The sequence below is a fragment of the Danio rerio genome, chromosome 7 (assembly GCF_049306965.1).
Source record: "Danio rerio strain Tuebingen ecotype United States chromosome 7, GRCz12tu, whole genome shotgun sequence".
Classification (NCBI taxonomy): domain Eukaryota; kingdom Metazoa; phylum Chordata; class Actinopteri; order Cypriniformes; family Danionidae; genus Danio; species Danio rerio.
Window position 1 is genome coordinate 7615001 of NC_133182.1, and position 18797 is coordinate 7633797.

Below are 18797 nucleotides of genomic sequence, written 5' to 3' on the forward strand. Positions count from 1 at the left end.
CTTCTGATGTAATTTTTGAGCCCTCCTCTTACTGCACACGCCTGCTCTCGTTTACAATGCAGTCAAGGCGAGGCGCACCTCAAACGAGCCTATTCTAATCTAATTCGCGAACTTGTTTGAAGAACCAAATTAGCGGGAGATCAGTTATCAAGATTAAAAGATCCAGGATCTGCCAAATAATCTTAGATCATTTAAGCGAGGTACGAAGAACGGACCCCTGGGGTCCGTTCTTCATACGTAGATTACTCAATTAGCTGGATTTGGATATTGACGATTTGACATGATCCAGGATCGTTTCGTTCTTCAAAGCTGATCCGAGAGTTGTTGTCATAGCAACAGTTCTGCTAGGTCAAACCTGATCGGGAGCAGGTTCAAATCATATAAACAGGATTAGATCAGCTCAGTTCAAGCAAAGATAATACAGAAAGTATGTTCTGAATTCTGATATTTTCTTACAGTAGTGGTTATACACTTGGGAAAATGGTACATATTTTTTAACTATATATATATAAAGTTATAGTCATTAATAAAATAAATAAAGTTATACATATTAATAAAACGTATGCAATCTGCACCCTCGAAATGAAAGTACAAAGACTGCCACCTTGTGGTGCAAAGAGAAAACTTATTGATATGAACTTTTTAGATTGCTTAGTACAAATTGTGTATGATAGGAATGCAGAATATGTGACTTATTTTAAAGCAATAATACATTTATGCAGTCATAAACATGTTTTGATAGTTAATAGTGATTTGAAGCTTCACAAAAGTTGCAGCTGCCTTTACCAATATCAAAATGCTTTTGTAAACAACCAGTTATTCTTTACGCCGATTAAAAAACGGCTACTATAATAAAGAAAATATTTTCTAAATTTAGAACTAAATACACTGATATGCACTGAAATACATGATAAATACTCTTGACACATGAAAGTGTAAAGCCTGCAGCTCACAACAAATGTTGAAGGTTATTGCGTGTCATATTTAACAAGCCGTTTCTGCTAATTTGATGTAATTTTGCTCACATGTATAATTGAATATTAATCAGATGATGTCATTACGCTGCTGCAGCCAATCGCTGCATAGCTGATCATGATTTCGAGGATCGATAGATCTGTCCTTCACAACACACGCAGCGATCTCAGATCAGTTCATCCAGACATTCTAATCTGATTCGCGAACTTGTTTGAAGAACCAAATTAGCGAGAGATCAGTTATCAAGATTAAAAGATCCAGGATCTGCCAAATCATCTTAGATAATTTGGTAATATGAAGAGTTTGAGGCGTTGTTTTTCTCACCAGGTTTCTCAGCTGACGTCATCGCCTTACCGTCCTCTAGTTTGCTGTTGTCATTGATGGGGCTGCTGCCGAGCGCATGCTGAGGTTAAGACTATACTTTCAGGGATCATTTCTATAGTTCTTAACTAGGAAATGTGTTTCTAAAGAGTCGAGTCACCCAAACCACGATGAAGAGTGAAGGTGCATTCCTCTGAGCGTGAATCGGATAATAATCTGCGGGATAACCATGGATAATTATCATTGATGAACGTTCTGCGATTCTTAATGAATCTAAGAGGAGGAGTGCACGAACAGAGTGGTTCCTTTTTAAACTCGTCAATATCAGTTATAAACACAACTTTATTATGTCATAATTAGTAGCTTATCGTTGAAACTACATTGTGCAAAGTAGAGAACTGACACATAACAGCATCTTGGCAGCACCTTTCATCAGTTTATCTCACTGTCCAACTGAACATGATTGTAGTTTTAAATCGCATTGGATAACATTTCACTCTATAAAATAAATCATATTTTCAGATTCAAGTACATACAGAAAATTACATTATCAACTAACAAACAGAAACTGCGAATCAGGAGAAGAGATAGGAGGCTCAAGAGGCATGATATGGCTTACAACAGACTAGTAAATGAGAAGTGGGAAAATTTATCAATGTCTTTTTTTTCCCTTTTTGGTGTAACAAGTCACAAAGCTTCAAAATGTATCGTTAAAAGTCTGTCAACTCAAAAACCCTATTTATTATTAAATCATTTATCAATATATTATAAAAGTAGATTACCTTATGAAAGTGGTGGTATTTTAGCGGGGTGAATTAGAACAATGTTTTTTTTAAATATGGGGGGGTTGGGGGTCTTTGGGAGATATATCCAGCTGCAGGCCCGCAGAACCACACACGTTTTAGGCACACACAATCTAGGACACACGATTTAGGCAAACCATACATGGTAACTAACTCTTTAGCATTATCGCCACCTGTTGAATTTCACAAATATGGTTTCCCATTTCAGTCATTATTATTATTATTATATCGTAACGATCATTTTAACATCTCTGCAGTTTCTGAACTCAAATTATGTAAATAAAAATATTTGGTTAAAGACAATTATGACTTTATTCATGTGTCCATATACACAAAGAAAACATGATAGACGTGTAATTGTTGGATTAAGTGTAATAAACTAATTCAAGCTCTTAATATTATCATACTTTTTTAAAATCACTGTTGTAAAATATAAAAGCAAACAATAATATGTCACTTTAAAATAAATTATCCTACTATAGTTAATCATTTAAACAAAATATATAGTTATAAACTGATTATCTTAACTGATAATAATTAAGTTTATATATACACTATCTTTTACTACTGTCACAGCTGTTATATATATATATATATATATATATATATATATATATATATATATATATGTGTGTGTGTGTGTGTGTGTGTGTGTGTGTGTATATACTTATTATTTGTTTTATTATTAATAGTTAATTTGTTCCTATTGTTAAATTTTGGTTTAAAAACAATTTATTGCTTACTATAAATTACAACAGTATTAAATGTGGGAAATCGATTAGCTTAATTATTAGAAAATTAAGCTAATAAACACTATTAAATCGCTTGAGTAAAATATTAATATAGTGTTATACATTTGTTACATGTAAAAAGATTTTTTATTACATATAATGTAATATTGTCTATATTAACTTGCTAATATTTCCTTCATCATAAATTAATCCATTATATAAATTAAACCTGTCCAAATTAGATCGTTCAGCAAGGCCAGCAAACGAGTATCTGCTATATTATTGTCAGATAATAATGACTGATCAGCTATAATGACTCATTAAAAACTGTTCAGTCTATATTGAATGGCGATCGTAAACAATGCTCCTCATTCACCCGTCTCGATCGCAATATCTGTGAAATAAAGTAAAGTAAACACTATTGTTTATTGTGTACAATATGTATTAATCATATATATCAAAATATATCAATGACGATGTTCAAAAAGATGTTAATAACATTGACATCCGTCGTAACTATATATGGTTTGCCTAGATTGTGTGTCCTAGATTGTGTGTGCCTAAAACGTGTGTGGTTCTGCGGGCCTGCAGCTGGATATTATTGGTCTTTGGGGCTAAGCCCCTTATCCCTTTCGACCCTACCAACGCCTCTGTGCTGAATCATACACATTACTCATTTTTGACTGCAGCAATGATTTTAGCAAAAACTATTCAATATGGTGAATTAAACTGCCGGCACTGAATGCTGAGAATGATGTGTAAAAATGTAAGTTCACATACTCTGCCGTACAGGTGCAGTCCGCTGTCAGAATGCAGTTGTTTGGCTTGTTGATGATTACCCAGGCCTTGTATTGCTCTGTCCTCTTTCCTTGTCTTTGGCTAGGCAGAATCTCGGTTTTAGCAATATAGTGTTGAATCTGGTAATCATGGAGCATTATTTCTTGCACATGACCACACAGAACAGCATTGAGCCATCCAAAGACTTGTATGCCTTTAACTTCTCTCTTGTAAAAACATGTCGAGTTTCAATGAGATAGGTGTATATTTCGGACTGCATGCTCCATTTTGTATCCATCGGGAGGGTGCCTGGGGCGGACTGGCCATCTGGCAAATCTGGCAAATGCCAGAAGGGCCGGTCCATTTTTTAAAATGTGGGCCGGTATGCTATTTTTTAATTTTTAATTTTTTATATGTATTGTTTTTTTACATGCAGGCAGCTTTTATCTCTTGCAAGATGTAAACATGATGATGATGATGATGATAGTAATAATAATAAATGTTAAGTATTGGCCCAATCGGCAAAGACCAGCTGGTTTCGAGATGGGCCGACCCAATCAGAAGTTGTGCAGACATAATCAAAATCTGGCAAGAATGTCAAACGTGCAACACAAGCTAATTGTCAGAGATGCACCATAAAAAAGGAAAGGCGGTGCCCAAAAGCTCAGAGAAAGCAAAAAAAAAGTCTCTAAAATCAGACGCTGCCAAATGCATAAAATTGACTGAAATGATTAAATGGCACCTATGGTAAAAAATCTACTTTTCAAGCTGTTTGGACAGATCTGTGTGTTGGTATAGTGTATAGACCGTCATACTGGGGTGATATGAACACACCCAGTCCTTTTTTTTCAATTTAACTACAAAAAAAAGTGTCGGTTTTCAAATCGATCGCACCATTATGTAGGTGTGCGATCCCCCTGCCCACCGAATTGATTGACAGCTGCGCGCATTAACATGTCCCGGTAGTCACGTGTATATGTCAACAAGACCAGGCAGACATACGCAAAGCAACCGGGAATAAAAGGTCTGTTCTGTTCGCTAGGATCAGCAATCATCATCAAATGTGATTAAGAGTAAGTTTCACATGTTTAAAGTGTTTAAACAGAGCACGTATGTAATTAATTACAGCGTTTTACTTCAGCTTTACTTCATCAGCACAGCCGCGTGTCAGAACAATTATAAAAGAAGACGCTTCAATCCCGGTTTGTGGAAGTTAAATCAGGTTTATTTTGTACATTAGCATAACAGATATCCACACAGTACTTGAGGTTAGCCTTGACTAAGCTAAGCGCGCTCTGTCTGTCGGCCTGCCTGCCTACCTGTGTGTGTGTGTGTGTGTGTGTGCGCGGGCGCGCGCGCGTTAACTTTGTAGCGATATTGTGTGTGACTCAATGCAACTTCACAATACTGATTAGTAAAGGTTAGTTCTTACTGTAGTATCTCACAAACGCTACGTGGGACCTTCTTCCTATAAGTCTGTCTGTTGTCTGACGCAGCTAAGGGAGGAGGCATGTAGAAACAGTAGGCGGGAAAGACTCGTCTTAAAGGCGCAGTACGACAAAACCACCCCCTGCTGGAAATCAGTATAAAACAGCATCTTCTAAAAGGTATAATGAAAAATCTGATGGGTGTTTTGATCTGAAACTTTATATACACATTCTAGAGACGCAAAAGACTTATATTAAATCTGAAAAAAGGAGTAACCAAGGTGCCCTTTAAAGAAATGACTAACAACCTCGCCATGGAAAAACTGACTTATGCCGTTAAAGGGAAACTTAAAGACTTTTACGATATTTGGACTCCATTTTTATGCTATTGTAACCAAGAGGACTTGACAGAGATGGACGACTAATACTCAACATTTATTTCTTTGTATTGGGTATCTCCATTACATAATGTGATCTCCTAAAAACTACTAAATACTCAGTAAAGGTAAAAGGTTAAACTGTAAATTGGATGGCTGTGGATGCTGGTGTACGGAAACTAGTGAGAGATGTGTTTTTGTTTTTTATTTGTTGAGTTATTTTTTTAATAAATTATTATTATTATTATTTATTATTTATTTATTATTTATTTTTATTATTATTATTATTATTTTTATTTATTTTTTGGGAGGGGTATTTTAAAGTTCTGCAAGGTTCTCTTATGTGTGTTTTTCTCTCTCTTTTATTTAATGTATTGTGTTTAAAGCAAATGCAAATAAATATATTTTGGAAAAAAAAATGACTGAAATAGTCTCGAAAGGGGGCAGCACAGTGGCAGTTGTAGTGTATGTATGTGAATGTGTGTGTATAGGGGTTTCCCAGTGATGGGTTGCAGCTTGGAGGGCATCTGCTGCGTAAAACATATGCTGGATAAGGTGGCCTTTCATTCCGCTGTGTCGATCCCAGATTAATAAAGGGACTAAGCCGAAAAGAAAATGAATGAATGAATGAATGATTGCCTATATAAATTTGTTATAAATGTTTTTTTTTTGTTCCAGTCACATACATTAAATGTTTAAATATATATTAAATATGGTACTGCTTATATTATTTCACCATCTGTACATCAATATAAGTAGTGAATGTGCGTGTCCGTGCATGGGGCTGTGTAGGTGTGGTAATGTGGGCTGGTGTGGCTACAGTGGCAGGGTTGATGAGAGGGGTCTGGATGCAGACCTGGTGCAGTGCAATCTCAGCTGCATCCAATGCTTTGTAATGCGCTCACCCAACCCCACCCCTAATGCTACCCGTCACAGTGACGTCTCTTGAGTGCATTGTGTCTGACATTGCATTGCTGAGTGATGCAATCTCAGCTTGCATCATGAAGGCTGCATCCAGATACTATTGGGGACTGATTTTTAGTCTCAGTCCATCCTGGAGGATGCTATCGCAAATGGACCTGTGAGATGAACGCCGCTCACTGTAACGCTAATTTTGAAACACTGAAAGCATTATGTAAATAATATATATATATATATATATATATATATATATATATATATATATATATATATATATATATATATATATATATATATAATATGTAATCAATATAACTTATCTCTAAGACAACAACAAACTCTGTAGGCTACTGCATCGGATGTCATTCCCTCGCTGTTAATGCTAGCGCTCCCGTTTTTTTTTTCTGCAACCTTGCTGTGCATGCAACTTAAATGTTTACAAACTGGTAATTCGTCTACAGCTTCCAAGAATCCAAAAAGAGCCACATTAATACACAATACTGTAAAATATTGCATTATATTGTAAAATAATGATAAAGAGCTGTTTTAACATTAAGTTATGATAAAATTGCCTGTAGTTTAAGTTATGAAATAGTTTGATAAGAAGCAGGAAATGTTCATTGACCAATGACATGACCACAATGAAATGGTCTACCCTGCTGAAAAATCCAGCTTAAACCAGCCTAGGCTGGTTGGCTGGTTTAAGCTGGTCGACCAGGCTGGTTTTAGAGGGGCTTTGGCCATTTCCAGGCTGGTTTCCAGCCATTTCCGGCCTGGTCTTAGCTGGTCAGGCTGGAAAATGACCAGCTAAATCCAGCTAAAACCAGCTTGACCGGCCTGATTTAAGCTGGACATAGTTGGTATTGGCTGGGCTGGTAAAGCTTGTTTTAGCTGGTCATCTTCCAGCCTGACCAGCTAAGACCAGGCTGGAAATGGCTGGAAACCAGCCTGGAAATGGCCAAAACCTCTCTAAAACCAGCCTGGTCGATAAGCTAAAACCAGCCAACCAGCCTAGGCTGGTTTAAGCTGTTTTTTTCAGTAGGGTATAAATCAAAGTAAAAATGTATTCATCTTTTTACTCTCAGAAAAAAATAACCAGGAGACAGTTCAGAATCTAAACTTCAACTCTGAAAACTGGACTGACACAGTTTCAATTGACTAGAACTTCTATGTTAGGCTGCTTTGACACAATGTACATTGTAATAGCGCTATAGACATAAAGATGAATTGAATTTTATTCCTACCCACGTATAATTGTTGGTAAACCACACATCTAGCGGTTGAAATAAGCACCTACAGGCTGATTTCCACCCGGAACAACATCATGAAGCATGATGGGAACTCCCATACGCATGGTGAAGTCTAGAAGGGATACAGCTGTGGATACTCACATCAATATAGTGTAATTTTATTGACACTGTACAACAACAATAAACATTATTACATTACTGTGAGGTTCGGCTTTAGGGTAAACGTTAATAAAATACAATTTAATGGGTACTTTAATAAATAATATAAATAATTATCGTTAACTTCCAGTAGCAGCTGTATCTCTTTCTAGCGCACACGGACAAAAAGGTTTATAAATCGTTTCCTTTGTATTTCTATCGTACGTGGTGCGCATATTTATTACATATATTACACTAGGTATAGTTTTATAAATTATAATGCGCCTGATCTATATCATTTAAGACATATAGCAAAATCAGTCTGCTAGCCAATGAAAATGAAGGGCTTCGCCGAGGAGGATTGTGGGTAGGAGCTTACGCGCAGATATTTTTTATTTTACATCTGATAAAGGACGAAATAGCATTTATTTCAGACGCAAAGTGCTTAGCAATGCTATAAAGATTGTAATGCTGCAAAAACGTGCGTGTTGTTTAAGTCATCACTGTTTCATCAGAGAACACCGAACTCAAGATGAACTTTCAGCATCCAAGATATTATATCTACTTACAACTGGCAGCATCTTTAAATGGGTTAGTTTTTATAAGAGATGCAGTGTTATTGAATGAATTCGAGCTGGTAATCTGAAGAATTTGAGGCGTTGTTTTTCTCACCGAGTTTCTCAGCTGACGTCATCGCCTCACCGTCCTCTAGTTTGCTGTTGTCATTGATGGGGCTGCTGCCGAGCGCATGTTGAAGTTAAGACTATACTTTCAGGGATCATTTCTATAGTTCTTAACTAGGAAATGTGTTTCTAAAGTGTCGAGTCTCCCAAACCACGATGAAGAGTGAAGGTGCGTTCCTCTGAGCGTGAATCGGATAATAATCAATGGGTAAACCATGGATAATTATCATTGATGACCGTTCTACGGTTCTTATCGGACCTAAGAGGAGGAGTGCACGAACAGAGTGGTTCATTTATACAAGTGGTAACAATAGACTGAAAGTGAGAAAATAATTTCAATTGTCACTATCATGACAATTCAGAGAGCGTCCGCTAGCCCCTATCACACATACAAACCTTTTTGGAAAATTGCCGACAATTTTCCGGAAAAGTTTTATGTGTGAACAGGTTTTTTTTGAAAATACCGGTAAATTCGTTCAGGCTATTTTCCGGAAAGAGAAGTTGCAACATTACCGGCAATTTGCCGGAATGCTGCGCTGTGTGAATGCAGAAGGAAGATTACCGTAATAAGCGCGTGCACGTCTAGAACGTGCTGACGTGAGACTTATGCTTTAGCCAATCACAACAGTCAGACGCATTCGCGCGATTTATGAGAATAAAAGCCTTTGAATATTTTTTCCAGACACATTTAGCTGCTAGAAGTTAGTCAGATCACGTTTATATGTTCTACTTAATGTCAACTGTGTAAATAATCATCGATGAGATGCTTATGATAAGCCGTTGTTTGTTTACCATATATATTTATGATCATTCATAAGGCTTAAAACCCATCTAATATATGTGTTTTTTTTCCAGAGACCTCAGAGACCTCCGAGATGGCATTGCCGACACTCCGGATTGTAAATCCATCTGCTCCTCTGGACCGTCAGCAAGCCATTTTACAGGCGTCAAAGGAGGCCCGTTTGTACAGGGAGAGAAAGCTTAGCTTTGCTCTCCCACCGGCACAGCTCCTGAACGAACATGCTGCATTTAATCATGCAGAAAGGCTCCTTCGAGCTGAAGGAACTTTGGCTCCATCACGGCAGCAGTGTTTGGGAAAGCTGGTGCTACCTTTTGGCCAGTATGCCAACGCCCCATTCCACTGGCTGGCAGAAAATGATGTGGGCTACATGAAGTTGTAAGCACATGCCATTTTGTGTTTTATAAATTTAAGAACTACTAAAATTAGATAATATAGTTAACTTTATATTATATATAATGTCTATATTTATACAGATGTTTTCAGTCTAGTTTATTTTGCTATTTATTTGCTGTGCAATTGTTCAAATGTGTTTGCAGTGTGATCGATAAGCACAGGGAGGAACTGGCCAAGCAACCCAAAAAGATCCACAATGGCTGGATAAAGGACTGCTTGGCAGAATATGCAGAGAGCTTCCCTCAGCTGTCAGTAACCCTGGAAGCTAACGTCCACCGTGGCATCTACGGGCAGAAAGGGTTTGAAAACTACACATTTCAGGAGATGTGGGAGCTGTACAGCCAGCGTGCTGCCTTGATGGACAGGCCTGAAGATTTTATCAGCAATCAGAAAGACCTAATTCTCAGGGCACATAACTCTGTCACCCGCTGGCTGCACACTCCTGTTACACACATCAGCAGTGTGCAGATGAAGCGGTTTAGAAAATACATATATGACAAAAAGGACCAGGTAAGTCTTATGGAATACAAAACATAAAATGTTATGTCACTTCTTATTTTTATTTGTACGTACAACATTTTGGATTAAATTTACATTTTAATGTTTTATTTTTTTTTTTACACAGAATTTAAAATCTACAGCTGATGTTCCTTCATGTTCAAGGTCAAAAGTGCCATCATCAAGAACCACATCAACATCAACATCTGCTTCTACCTCTGCCAAGGCTGCCACAGCTTCCACCATCGATATGGCTTTAACCTCTGCTATGGCTGCCACCACCTCCATGGCTTTCACCTCTGCCATGGCTGCCACCACCTCCATGGCTTTCACCTCTGCTACTGCTTCCACCTCTTACACTGCTGCCACCTCAGCTACGGCTTCTACCTCTTACACGGCTGCCACCACTGCTACTGTTTTCACCTTTGCCATGGCTGCCAACACAGCTACGGCTTCAACATCTGCTTTCATATCAGCCACTGCTTCCATGTCTGCCTCCACATCCTCCACCACCAAACACAAGGAGCCAATATCCTCACCCATGAGTGACTCTTCTGTAAGTAAATATTCATGTTAAGTGCACACATGAAAATTGAATTGTTATTAAAACAATAAGATAATCTTTGGCCACATGTATTGCAGGTTGAACTTGAGGGTTGGGTGCGCTTGTGGGAAAACCCTAATGGCATTTCACCAGCTGACCTCTCGTGGGTGAAGGATGACACAGAAAGAGGGCTCTTCACCAACATTCAGGTCTACCAGGACAGTACAGGTGTGCTGAAGAGAAGGCGGGTAATGAAGTCGGACAGAATGTGGTTTTACCCCCCTGAACCTCCAGGCTACGTCAGCGGGACTGTGCCATCTCCAAACCTGTTCTTTCGGGGCCGCATCTTTGTCTGGAGACCAGTTGGGGTGTGGAGATATTCACTGAAGTGTCCCCGTGGTAAAGACTGTGTGGGTAGTGGAAACAAGGTGCACCTCTACAAGTCAGGATACCACACCAAGGTTTGTCTGTTTACATTTTGTATGATTTTTACAGCAATTAGTGCACTGCATCATATTTAGTTGCAATTAGTGCAACATATTGTACTTTTTTAAATGACAATTTTCAACAAATGTAAATTCATACACAGTTCAAATTACACAATGGTTTATCATGTTACAGGTTCGTTACATCTGTGATGTAGCCAACTGGTACACGATGCTGACTGAGGTCCTGTGCTGTGGGCCATGCACAAAGGAAGGCAGGAAAGGTGCTGGTGCCAAGGTGGGTCGTTGGTTGGCATGGCATCCTGAAATCCTTTGACAGCTCAGTGAGGCTCACCAAGCCATGTTCCCTGCGATTTTAACACACAGGTAAGTAAACTGACAGGTGGCATATATTTAACATTTACCACAATAGCATCTGTTTTATCATACACTGATTATCACACTTTATAGGCGTGGTGTAGACAAGAGTGTGATCCGGCTTCTGCGGGATCGCACCGAAGGGAACACTATGATAAAAGTGTGGCGGCAGGTTCAGGAAAACCACGTGGAGGATTACCACAGAAAGGACCTGTACACAACCCTCCTGATGACCCTGGTAAAACCCGGAGCGATTGTGTCAGCCTTTAGACACCAGTTTGAGGCTCCACCTCCTCAAAGAGAGATGCCTTCTGCTCACCTTCTTCGCCACGCCTTCCTTCTCGCTGAGGCTGAAAATGTGCAGGACTACAGAAGCCAGATTCTGTCCACTTTTGGCACAGTGCTGAAAATGGACTCCACTAAAAAGGTAAATACAGCAATATAGAACATTGTTAAAAATTTATATATTTTTTTCATTAACTTACAATTATGTTGTTCCAACACCTGCATGACACTTGAGTGGTTAACAAAAACATATAGAGTAGAATGACAGATTTTGTCACTGTTCATTTAGGCCAGTGGTTCTTAAAGTAGGGGTCGGGACACCCCGGGGGATCATAAGACCCCCCATCCTCACCCATATCCTCGCCAATATCCTCACCCATGAGTGACTCTTCTGTAAGTAAATATTCATGTTAAGTGCACACATGAAAATTGAATTGTTATTAAAACAATGGTGGAGGGGGGGGGGGTCGCTTATGTTTTTCCAAAAATCAAATTAATTTTTATTAAACTACTAGATTTACCATGTTTCATCCATAACCTACAGAAGAAAAAAACAGTTACATGAAAACAACAACATGCAAATAAAAAGCTATCAGCCTTACCTTTTTTGCGACCCCGGGGGTGGTTATGTAATATTAAAGACACAGCAGATTGATTTTAAGGCTGCCAGTCCCTAAGATTTTTGGTGGTAAAATCATTCAGATTTAGAACTACAGGACAGAATAACATATTCAAACATTCATAATCAGTCTATTTTAAACATATGCAGATTTTTAAATAAAGGTATATAATTAGCAGTATACAGAGATTAATTTACAGATAATAATATCTAGGCTAACTGAGTTTCTCATGTCTTGCAGGTGGTCAAGAAGCTGTCTGGGGAGGGTAAAGGCACAGCGGAGTGGTTCACCAGCATTGGCAATGAGTACTCACAAATAGTCTCATTTATTCTTACATGCGAGGAGTCCACTGAGTGCCTGAAGCCCATGTGTCAGGGAGTTATGGACAGATTCCAGCTGGCCAATCAGCCTGTCCCTAAGATCCTGTACGTTGACCGTGGCTGTTGTCGTGCACAGGGCCCGACAGCTTTGGAGTCATTGTTCAAGACATGGGTGGATGGTGGTATGGTTGTCCGTTTGGACATTTTCCATTGGATCCATCGCTTTGATGCTGCCATCCGCACAGACAGCCACTCCAAGTATGCAGTGTTCAAGTCTGCCCTTGCAGGAGCGGTGATGGCCTACAACCGCGCAGACTTGGAGTTGCTCATCAAGGCTGTCAGAGCCAAGGATCCGACAGCTTTTAACAGAGTGACAGATGAAGATATGGTGCGACTGTATGTTTCAAGTGAACGGCTAAAGCACCATGTTCGGAGAGTCACTCTTGGAGCTCAGGAGACCTTTCGACTTGTGCAGATCGCCATCGATGAGCTCAAGGGTCCTGCTGGGCTGGACGAGAGTGGAGTCAGTCTCTTCAAGTCAACAGGTACATAAGCCTGTAAAAATTTTATCAGTACTTACAGTAATGAAAACAGCACAAAGTATATGAAGTACACAAAAAAGTCATCATCTGTATATTGGTCTATAAAGTACAACACTATTAGCATAAATACTGTATATAATACTGTTTATAACTGTATATAAGATTTTTTAAATATATATTTATAATGTGACATGTTGACTCATACATACATTATTATTACCTAACAGAAGCAATAGATAGTATGTGGGAGGCCCAGCAACGGCACCTGGAGTGCATGCAGGATCCTCCGGAGATGAGCATGTACAGAGTGGCTCGCAGCACCAGCATCAATGGGGTTGATGTGCCTTACTACAAGTGTCTTCGTGGAAGCAACAGTCTGGAGGGATTTCACAAATTTCTGCCTCAGATGATACCAGGTGTGTTAAGCAATATGCTTTCAGTTATTCAGTCCATATCTTGAATACTATACTTAGCTGGTTAAGGAAACCAATCATACAGTTTGTTCACCTATAATATCCCTTGAAGGTGTTCTATACTTCATACTGTTTATTGCATTGAGTTGGAGAAAAAAGTGCAACTTTGTACATGTATAAAATGCTGCGACTGCACTTACTCTTTATTGTTACGGACACACCAAGGTCACGCTCCACACGGACACTCAGTGTCATCGTCTGGTCAACTAAATCAGTCTTAGATCCCTTCTTGTTCCTGTAAAGGATTCTTCAAGTAAGTTCGTGTGCTTTGTAGTTATTAGAGGCTTCCCTGCACATCCTCTGGGCTAATCATTACCTGCTCACCTCTGCCTCACCTATCAACCTGATATACTCACTGGCTTACTCACCTTTAACATATTCACCTGCTCACCTGCTCCAGCTGAAGTGTAGCATACTCACCTGATATACTCACCTGCTCCAGCTGAAGTGTAGCATACTCACCTGATATACTCACCTTTAACATATTCACCTGCTCACCTGCTCCAGCTGAAGTGTAGCATACTCACCTGATATACTCACCTGCTCCAGCTGAAGTGTAGCATACTCACCTGATATACTCACCTTTAACATATTCACCTGCTCACCTGCTCCAGCTGAAGTGTAGCATACTCACCTGGTATACTCACATGCTCCAGCTGAAGTGTAGCATACTCATTTAATGTACTCACCTGCTCACCTGTTCCAGCCATATGTGTTGTATATTCACCTGGCATACTCATCCTGCTGTGCAAGCAATCATGCTTTTTGTGGTGTGCTTATTTCAGCTGAAAATGAAGGTGGCTTGGCTTTCTCAAATTTTTTCACCATGTCATTGTTGTTTTAAAATAAGTCACCTTTACTGTATGTGTGGCCATGACATGATTTTAATGTTCTTTTCTGTCATTTCAAGGTCCCCACTGTGCGGCACGTCCATTCCAGGTGTACCTGATTAGTGGGATTGCACGCTGGAACTCAGACCGCAGTTCTGATGCAGTGTATGGTGGCAAAGGGCGAGTGCACAGAACCTACTCCGCACCTCTAATCCAGCGTCTCAACACCCGCTGCCAGCTGTTGTTTGGAGAAACCGTGGAGGAGAATTTCCGTGCCCCTTCTGCTGTGGCATCAAACGAGCTGCTTGGTTTGGAGTACCTCTTCAGCCAGAGCACGGGTGAATCTGGTGCCAACTTCTCCCTCGCTGATCTCTCAAATGATGGACCAAGTCCAGAGCAAGAGGTGGTTCAGCCAGACCAGGCTGAACCAGATGAGGATGACGAGGCTTACCAGAGTGACCCAGAGGCAAATGATGATGGGCTGGGTGTTGCCCCAGCCCACATAACTCTTACCACCAATGAAACCACCACAGCTCACCCTCCGGCCTTTGTAAGTCTTTTTCTCTTTGTCCAAATGCATCACTTTGTTACTCTTAATTATTTAAAAAAAGAAGCCAGACAATATATGCAATCATTTAAACTTACTATGTGATTATTGTGCCTTTCATCAGGAGGATGCCTGCAGCTCCAACCCCCTACCAGGATTTCAGCAGCTGGAGAGATTCTGCTCTCTTCTGGTGGAGATCGGTTTCTCTGAAACCAAGCTGAGCCTGACGACAGACCAGAGGAATGAAATCATAGATGCATGGAATTCTGTGGAGGACCACGACAAGCAGCCACAGAGGTTTCACCAGCTGTACAGGACGCACTGGGGCAACACACTGTACTGCCAGACGAAGAGAGATGATCTTGTTGAAGCTGCCATAGTTCAGAAAGTGAAGATGGCCCAACGCTATGCGCCAGCTTAACAAGACATCAGTGCTCTTCATAACCGGCTAATGTACACGCTGGTGAAACTTCTGTGGCTGGGGTTACCTCAAGGTTCCAGCCGATCAAGCCCTGAAAAATCATCCATCCTAAAGGCTTATGGAAAAATCCAACACTGCATTTTAGTGGAGGATCCGGTTTTGAGCAAGATGGGGATTCCTCTACCAAAAATTAATTCAAAGACTGTCCGAGATTTTATCCGTCGCCAAGAGAGGCTGGTCAACCTGCAGGCAACAAAGATGCCATCCTTAGTTATATTAAAGACCACATCGGTCTCCTCGGAAGAGTTACCCCCAGCAGAGTGTCAGCCGTCGGTTCTCCTTCCTCCTGCTTACCCAGAAATGGAGTACAAGCAAATCCCCAGCACTGCAGGCACCAAGATCTTAAAGAGTAGATCAGACATTACGGCGCCAGCTCCAAAAACTCCATCCCCCACAAAACACAATACAACCCCATTACCCCAGCAGAAAGCATTATCAACCATATTCAAACCTCTGCCCAGAACTCCAACAACCACCACAGATACACCAGAGGCCCCAGCTACCTCCGCCAACACCTACAGCCAGCCTGACACCCCTGCATTCTGGTCCAGGTCCTGTATGTATAAAAGAAAAAAAACAGACACTCTAAGTGAAGTTGGTGCAAAGCTGTCTCGGGTTCACCACTTGCCTATTTGCACACTCTGCAACCAGCCTACTCAGGGGCATAAAAAATACAAAAAGAAAACTTTTGTGTTGTGAAAATGATGTCTACCTCCAAAGGACTGGAAAACAGAGTGTTCAGCAGTTATGAAGACTTCATGGCTGTTGTGGACACACTGAAGTGAACTCAAACACTCTTTTGATAATGTACATTTCATGTATATATATAGTTTTTTGTGGTTACAAATTTGTGTGTGTTATTGTTTGTTTGATTGTTTGTTTTTTCTACAGTGTAAATATGTATATAACGACATTATTACTGTTTGCAATTTCATGCATCTGTTCTATATTTTATTCAAGTTTAGTACATTTTTTTATTTAATATTTAACAGTTTATTGTTTTTATATATTTAATATTTTATTACATATATTGTATTTACTTGCAAGCAATACTTTTTGTAAGTTCTTAAAAATAAATTCCAAATGTTTCACAATTTAAAGGAATTTGTCAGATCTTTTACAAACCGCATTATATAAAAACGAGCTACAAACATATTAAAACAAAACAAATCTGTACTTCCCTCATAAAGAATGTTATGCTATTTTTATTTTAAAAGGGAACTAAGTCATAAACCTTTACAATAAACATATATACATAATATTATATATAACTGCAGTGTTACATTTAATTTTTATGTTAAATATTTAAACTGACAAATATATTTACTGTAGCTTATACAGGACACTAGTCTTTGTTCTTATACATTTAATTCAAATAATATTATATCATCAAATTTTGTTTTTTAAAATAATGGCTCAAGGACAGGAATTTCATAGTAATTTCCTGTTTTATTTAAATAAAAAATTGAATGAATAATTAACATGGTTAAAACTAATAAAATCACTGCTTTATTTAAATAAACTGATACTTTATAAAAGGGGACAGAAGATGATGAGTTTATTTACAATATTAATTTTAATAAATTATGAATGGGCCACAAACCTTTATTTTCAGTCATTTAATTTAATTGAAAACAAACTAAAAACATACCATATCAAAGACATAATACATAACATTACTTCATTAAAAACAATAAACTTTACATAAATTGCTACTTTAAAGTATGAGTAAAAAAAAAACAGGGGGAGGGGCGTCGAAGACGAGACATATTAAAGCACATTGGAAAATTAACTGAAGGACGGTAGTGATTTTTTACATTGTGAACAATTACACGTGATATTACATGTACAACCTTAAATCACTTCTTCTGATATTTCCATCACCTCCCGTGCCCTAGCTTTCGAATTATAAATAAATTAAACGTCTTGAACACATATGTAAATGTAGGACTCAAAGCATAAAATTTCAGCCATTCGCGTTGTGATTAATTGCACTACCATACGTTCCGCCGCCGTACATTTTAAATCTAACCACTCTGTTCGTACACTTCCCCTCTAAGATCTATTAAAGATCGCAGATCGTCCATCAATGTTAATAATCCATGGTATTACCCTAGATTATTATCCGATTCACGCTCAGAGAAATGCACCTTCACTCTTCATCGTGTTTGGGTGACTCGACTCTTAAGAAACACAGTTCCTAGTTCAGAACTATAGAAATGATCCCTGACAGTATAGTCTAAGGGTAGTCAGGCGCTCGGTAGCAGAGCCATCAATGACAACAGCGAGCTCGAGGACGGTGAGGCGATGACGGCAGCTGAAAAACCCGGTGAGAAAAACAACGCCTCAAACTCTTCATATTACCTGCTCGAGTTTCTACAAAAGCACGCTCTCATAAATAAACAACAAGCTTAGTGTAAAACGCATGGTGTTAGTGGATATATTAGATAAAATCCTCACATTTCAGCGCAAATCCAGTTTTGATGAAACAGCGGTGACCACGCATGTTTTTGTGATAGTTCACCCGCTGCATTGCTCGTGATTGGTTAAGAGTTTTATCAACTTATTTGGACAACTATGGTTTAACTTATTATATGCATTTTACACAAAATAAGTTAAAAGATTAATTATTTAAAGATAGTCAGTTTAAATGCATACATTTGCCACAAAAATTCAACTTTAATGTACGAAAAGTTGTATCCCATTGACTATGATTATAGCTATACTGTAACTACCTATAGGCCTATTTTTGGCAATAAAATACACCACTCTTATTTCACTTCTCTCTTTAAAAAAACATAGAGAAAAAACATAAACATTATAAAAGCTCGATAGAAACTCGCGATGTTAATCTGAAGAGTTTGAGGCGTTGTTTTTCTCACCGGGTTTCCCCATTGACGTCATCGCCTCACCGTCCTCGAGCTCGCTGTTGTCATTGATGGGGCTGCTGCCGAGCGCCTGACTAATACAAGAGTATGCTATCAGGCATAATTATTAATTATCTCAATTAGGAAATATATTTCCAAAGAGTCGTGTCTCCCAAACCACGGTGAAGAGTAAAATGCACTTCTCTGAGAGTGAATCAGTTAATAAACTGCGACCTAACCACGGATAATATTCACTGGTGAATGTTCCGCGATTCTTAATGTATCTAAGAGGAGCGCATGAGCACAGTGTTTTTATCATATAAACTGGTTAAAATAGATTAATTAATTTAATACTTCTTAATGGAAGAGGTATGCAATATCTAAACATT

The 18797-nt window shown here is 38.9% G+C and overlaps 1 protein-coding gene, 1 long non-coding RNA gene and 3 other non-coding genes across 7 annotated transcripts; 3 read left to right on the top strand and 2 right to left on the bottom strand.

The window, feature by feature from the left end:
- The first annotated feature begins 1386 nt into the window (after window positions 1-1386).
- LOC137496267 (small nucleolar RNA U3) lies at window positions 1387-1599 on the top strand. Its single transcript, XR_011016461.1, has one exon. It is a non-coding gene; the product is annotated as a small nucleolar RNA U3 (small nucleolar RNA).
- A 6880-nt stretch (window positions 1600-8479) lies between these two features.
- On the top strand, window positions 8480-8692 carry LOC137496266 (small nucleolar RNA U3). The gene has a single exon (XR_011016460.1). It is a non-coding gene; the product is annotated as a small nucleolar RNA U3 (small nucleolar RNA).
- Window positions 8480-13670, top strand: LOC141375433 (uncharacterized). Of its 3 annotated transcripts, XM_073908892.1 has the most exons (6): window positions 8480-9580; window positions 9742-10108; window positions 10224-10652; window positions 10739-11101; window positions 11262-11452; window positions 11537-11622. In XM_073908892.1, exons 1-5 carry the CDS (start codon window positions 9279-9281, stop codon window positions 11400-11402), a joined length of 1602 nt encoding a protein of 533 aa, XP_073764993.1. In that variant the 5' UTR covers window positions 8480-9278; the 3' UTR covers window positions 11403-11452; window positions 11537-11622. The 3 variants fall into 3 exon arrangements, with proteins under 3 accessions (XP_073764993.1, XP_073764994.1, XP_073764995.1); XM_073908893.1 differs by lacking the exons at window positions 8480-9580; window positions 9742-10108; window positions 10224-10652; window positions 10739-11101 and adding exons at window positions 12589-13213; window positions 13438-13670 and having other exon boundaries at window positions 11324-11452; window positions 11537-11870; XM_073908894.1 differs by lacking the exons at window positions 8480-9580; window positions 9742-10108; window positions 10224-10652; ... (1 more) ...; window positions 11262-11452; window positions 11537-11622 and adding exons at window positions 11795-11870; window positions 12018-12121; window positions 12589-13213; window positions 13438-13670.
- Window positions 10728-16100, bottom strand: LOC141375434 (uncharacterized). The gene is made up of 5 exons (XR_012383486.1): window positions 13431-16100; window positions 12684-13223; window positions 12331-12401; window positions 11763-11862; window positions 10728-11433 (listed from the first exon to the last, which is right to left on the bottom strand). It is a non-coding gene; the product is annotated as an uncharacterized lncRNA (long non-coding RNA).
- Window positions 16101-17571: 1471 nt separating this feature from the next.
- On the bottom strand, window positions 17572-17783 carry LOC141375464 (small nucleolar RNA U3). The gene has a single exon (XR_012383514.1). It is a non-coding gene; the product is annotated as a small nucleolar RNA U3 (small nucleolar RNA).
- Window positions 17784-18797: the final 1014 nt, after the last annotated feature.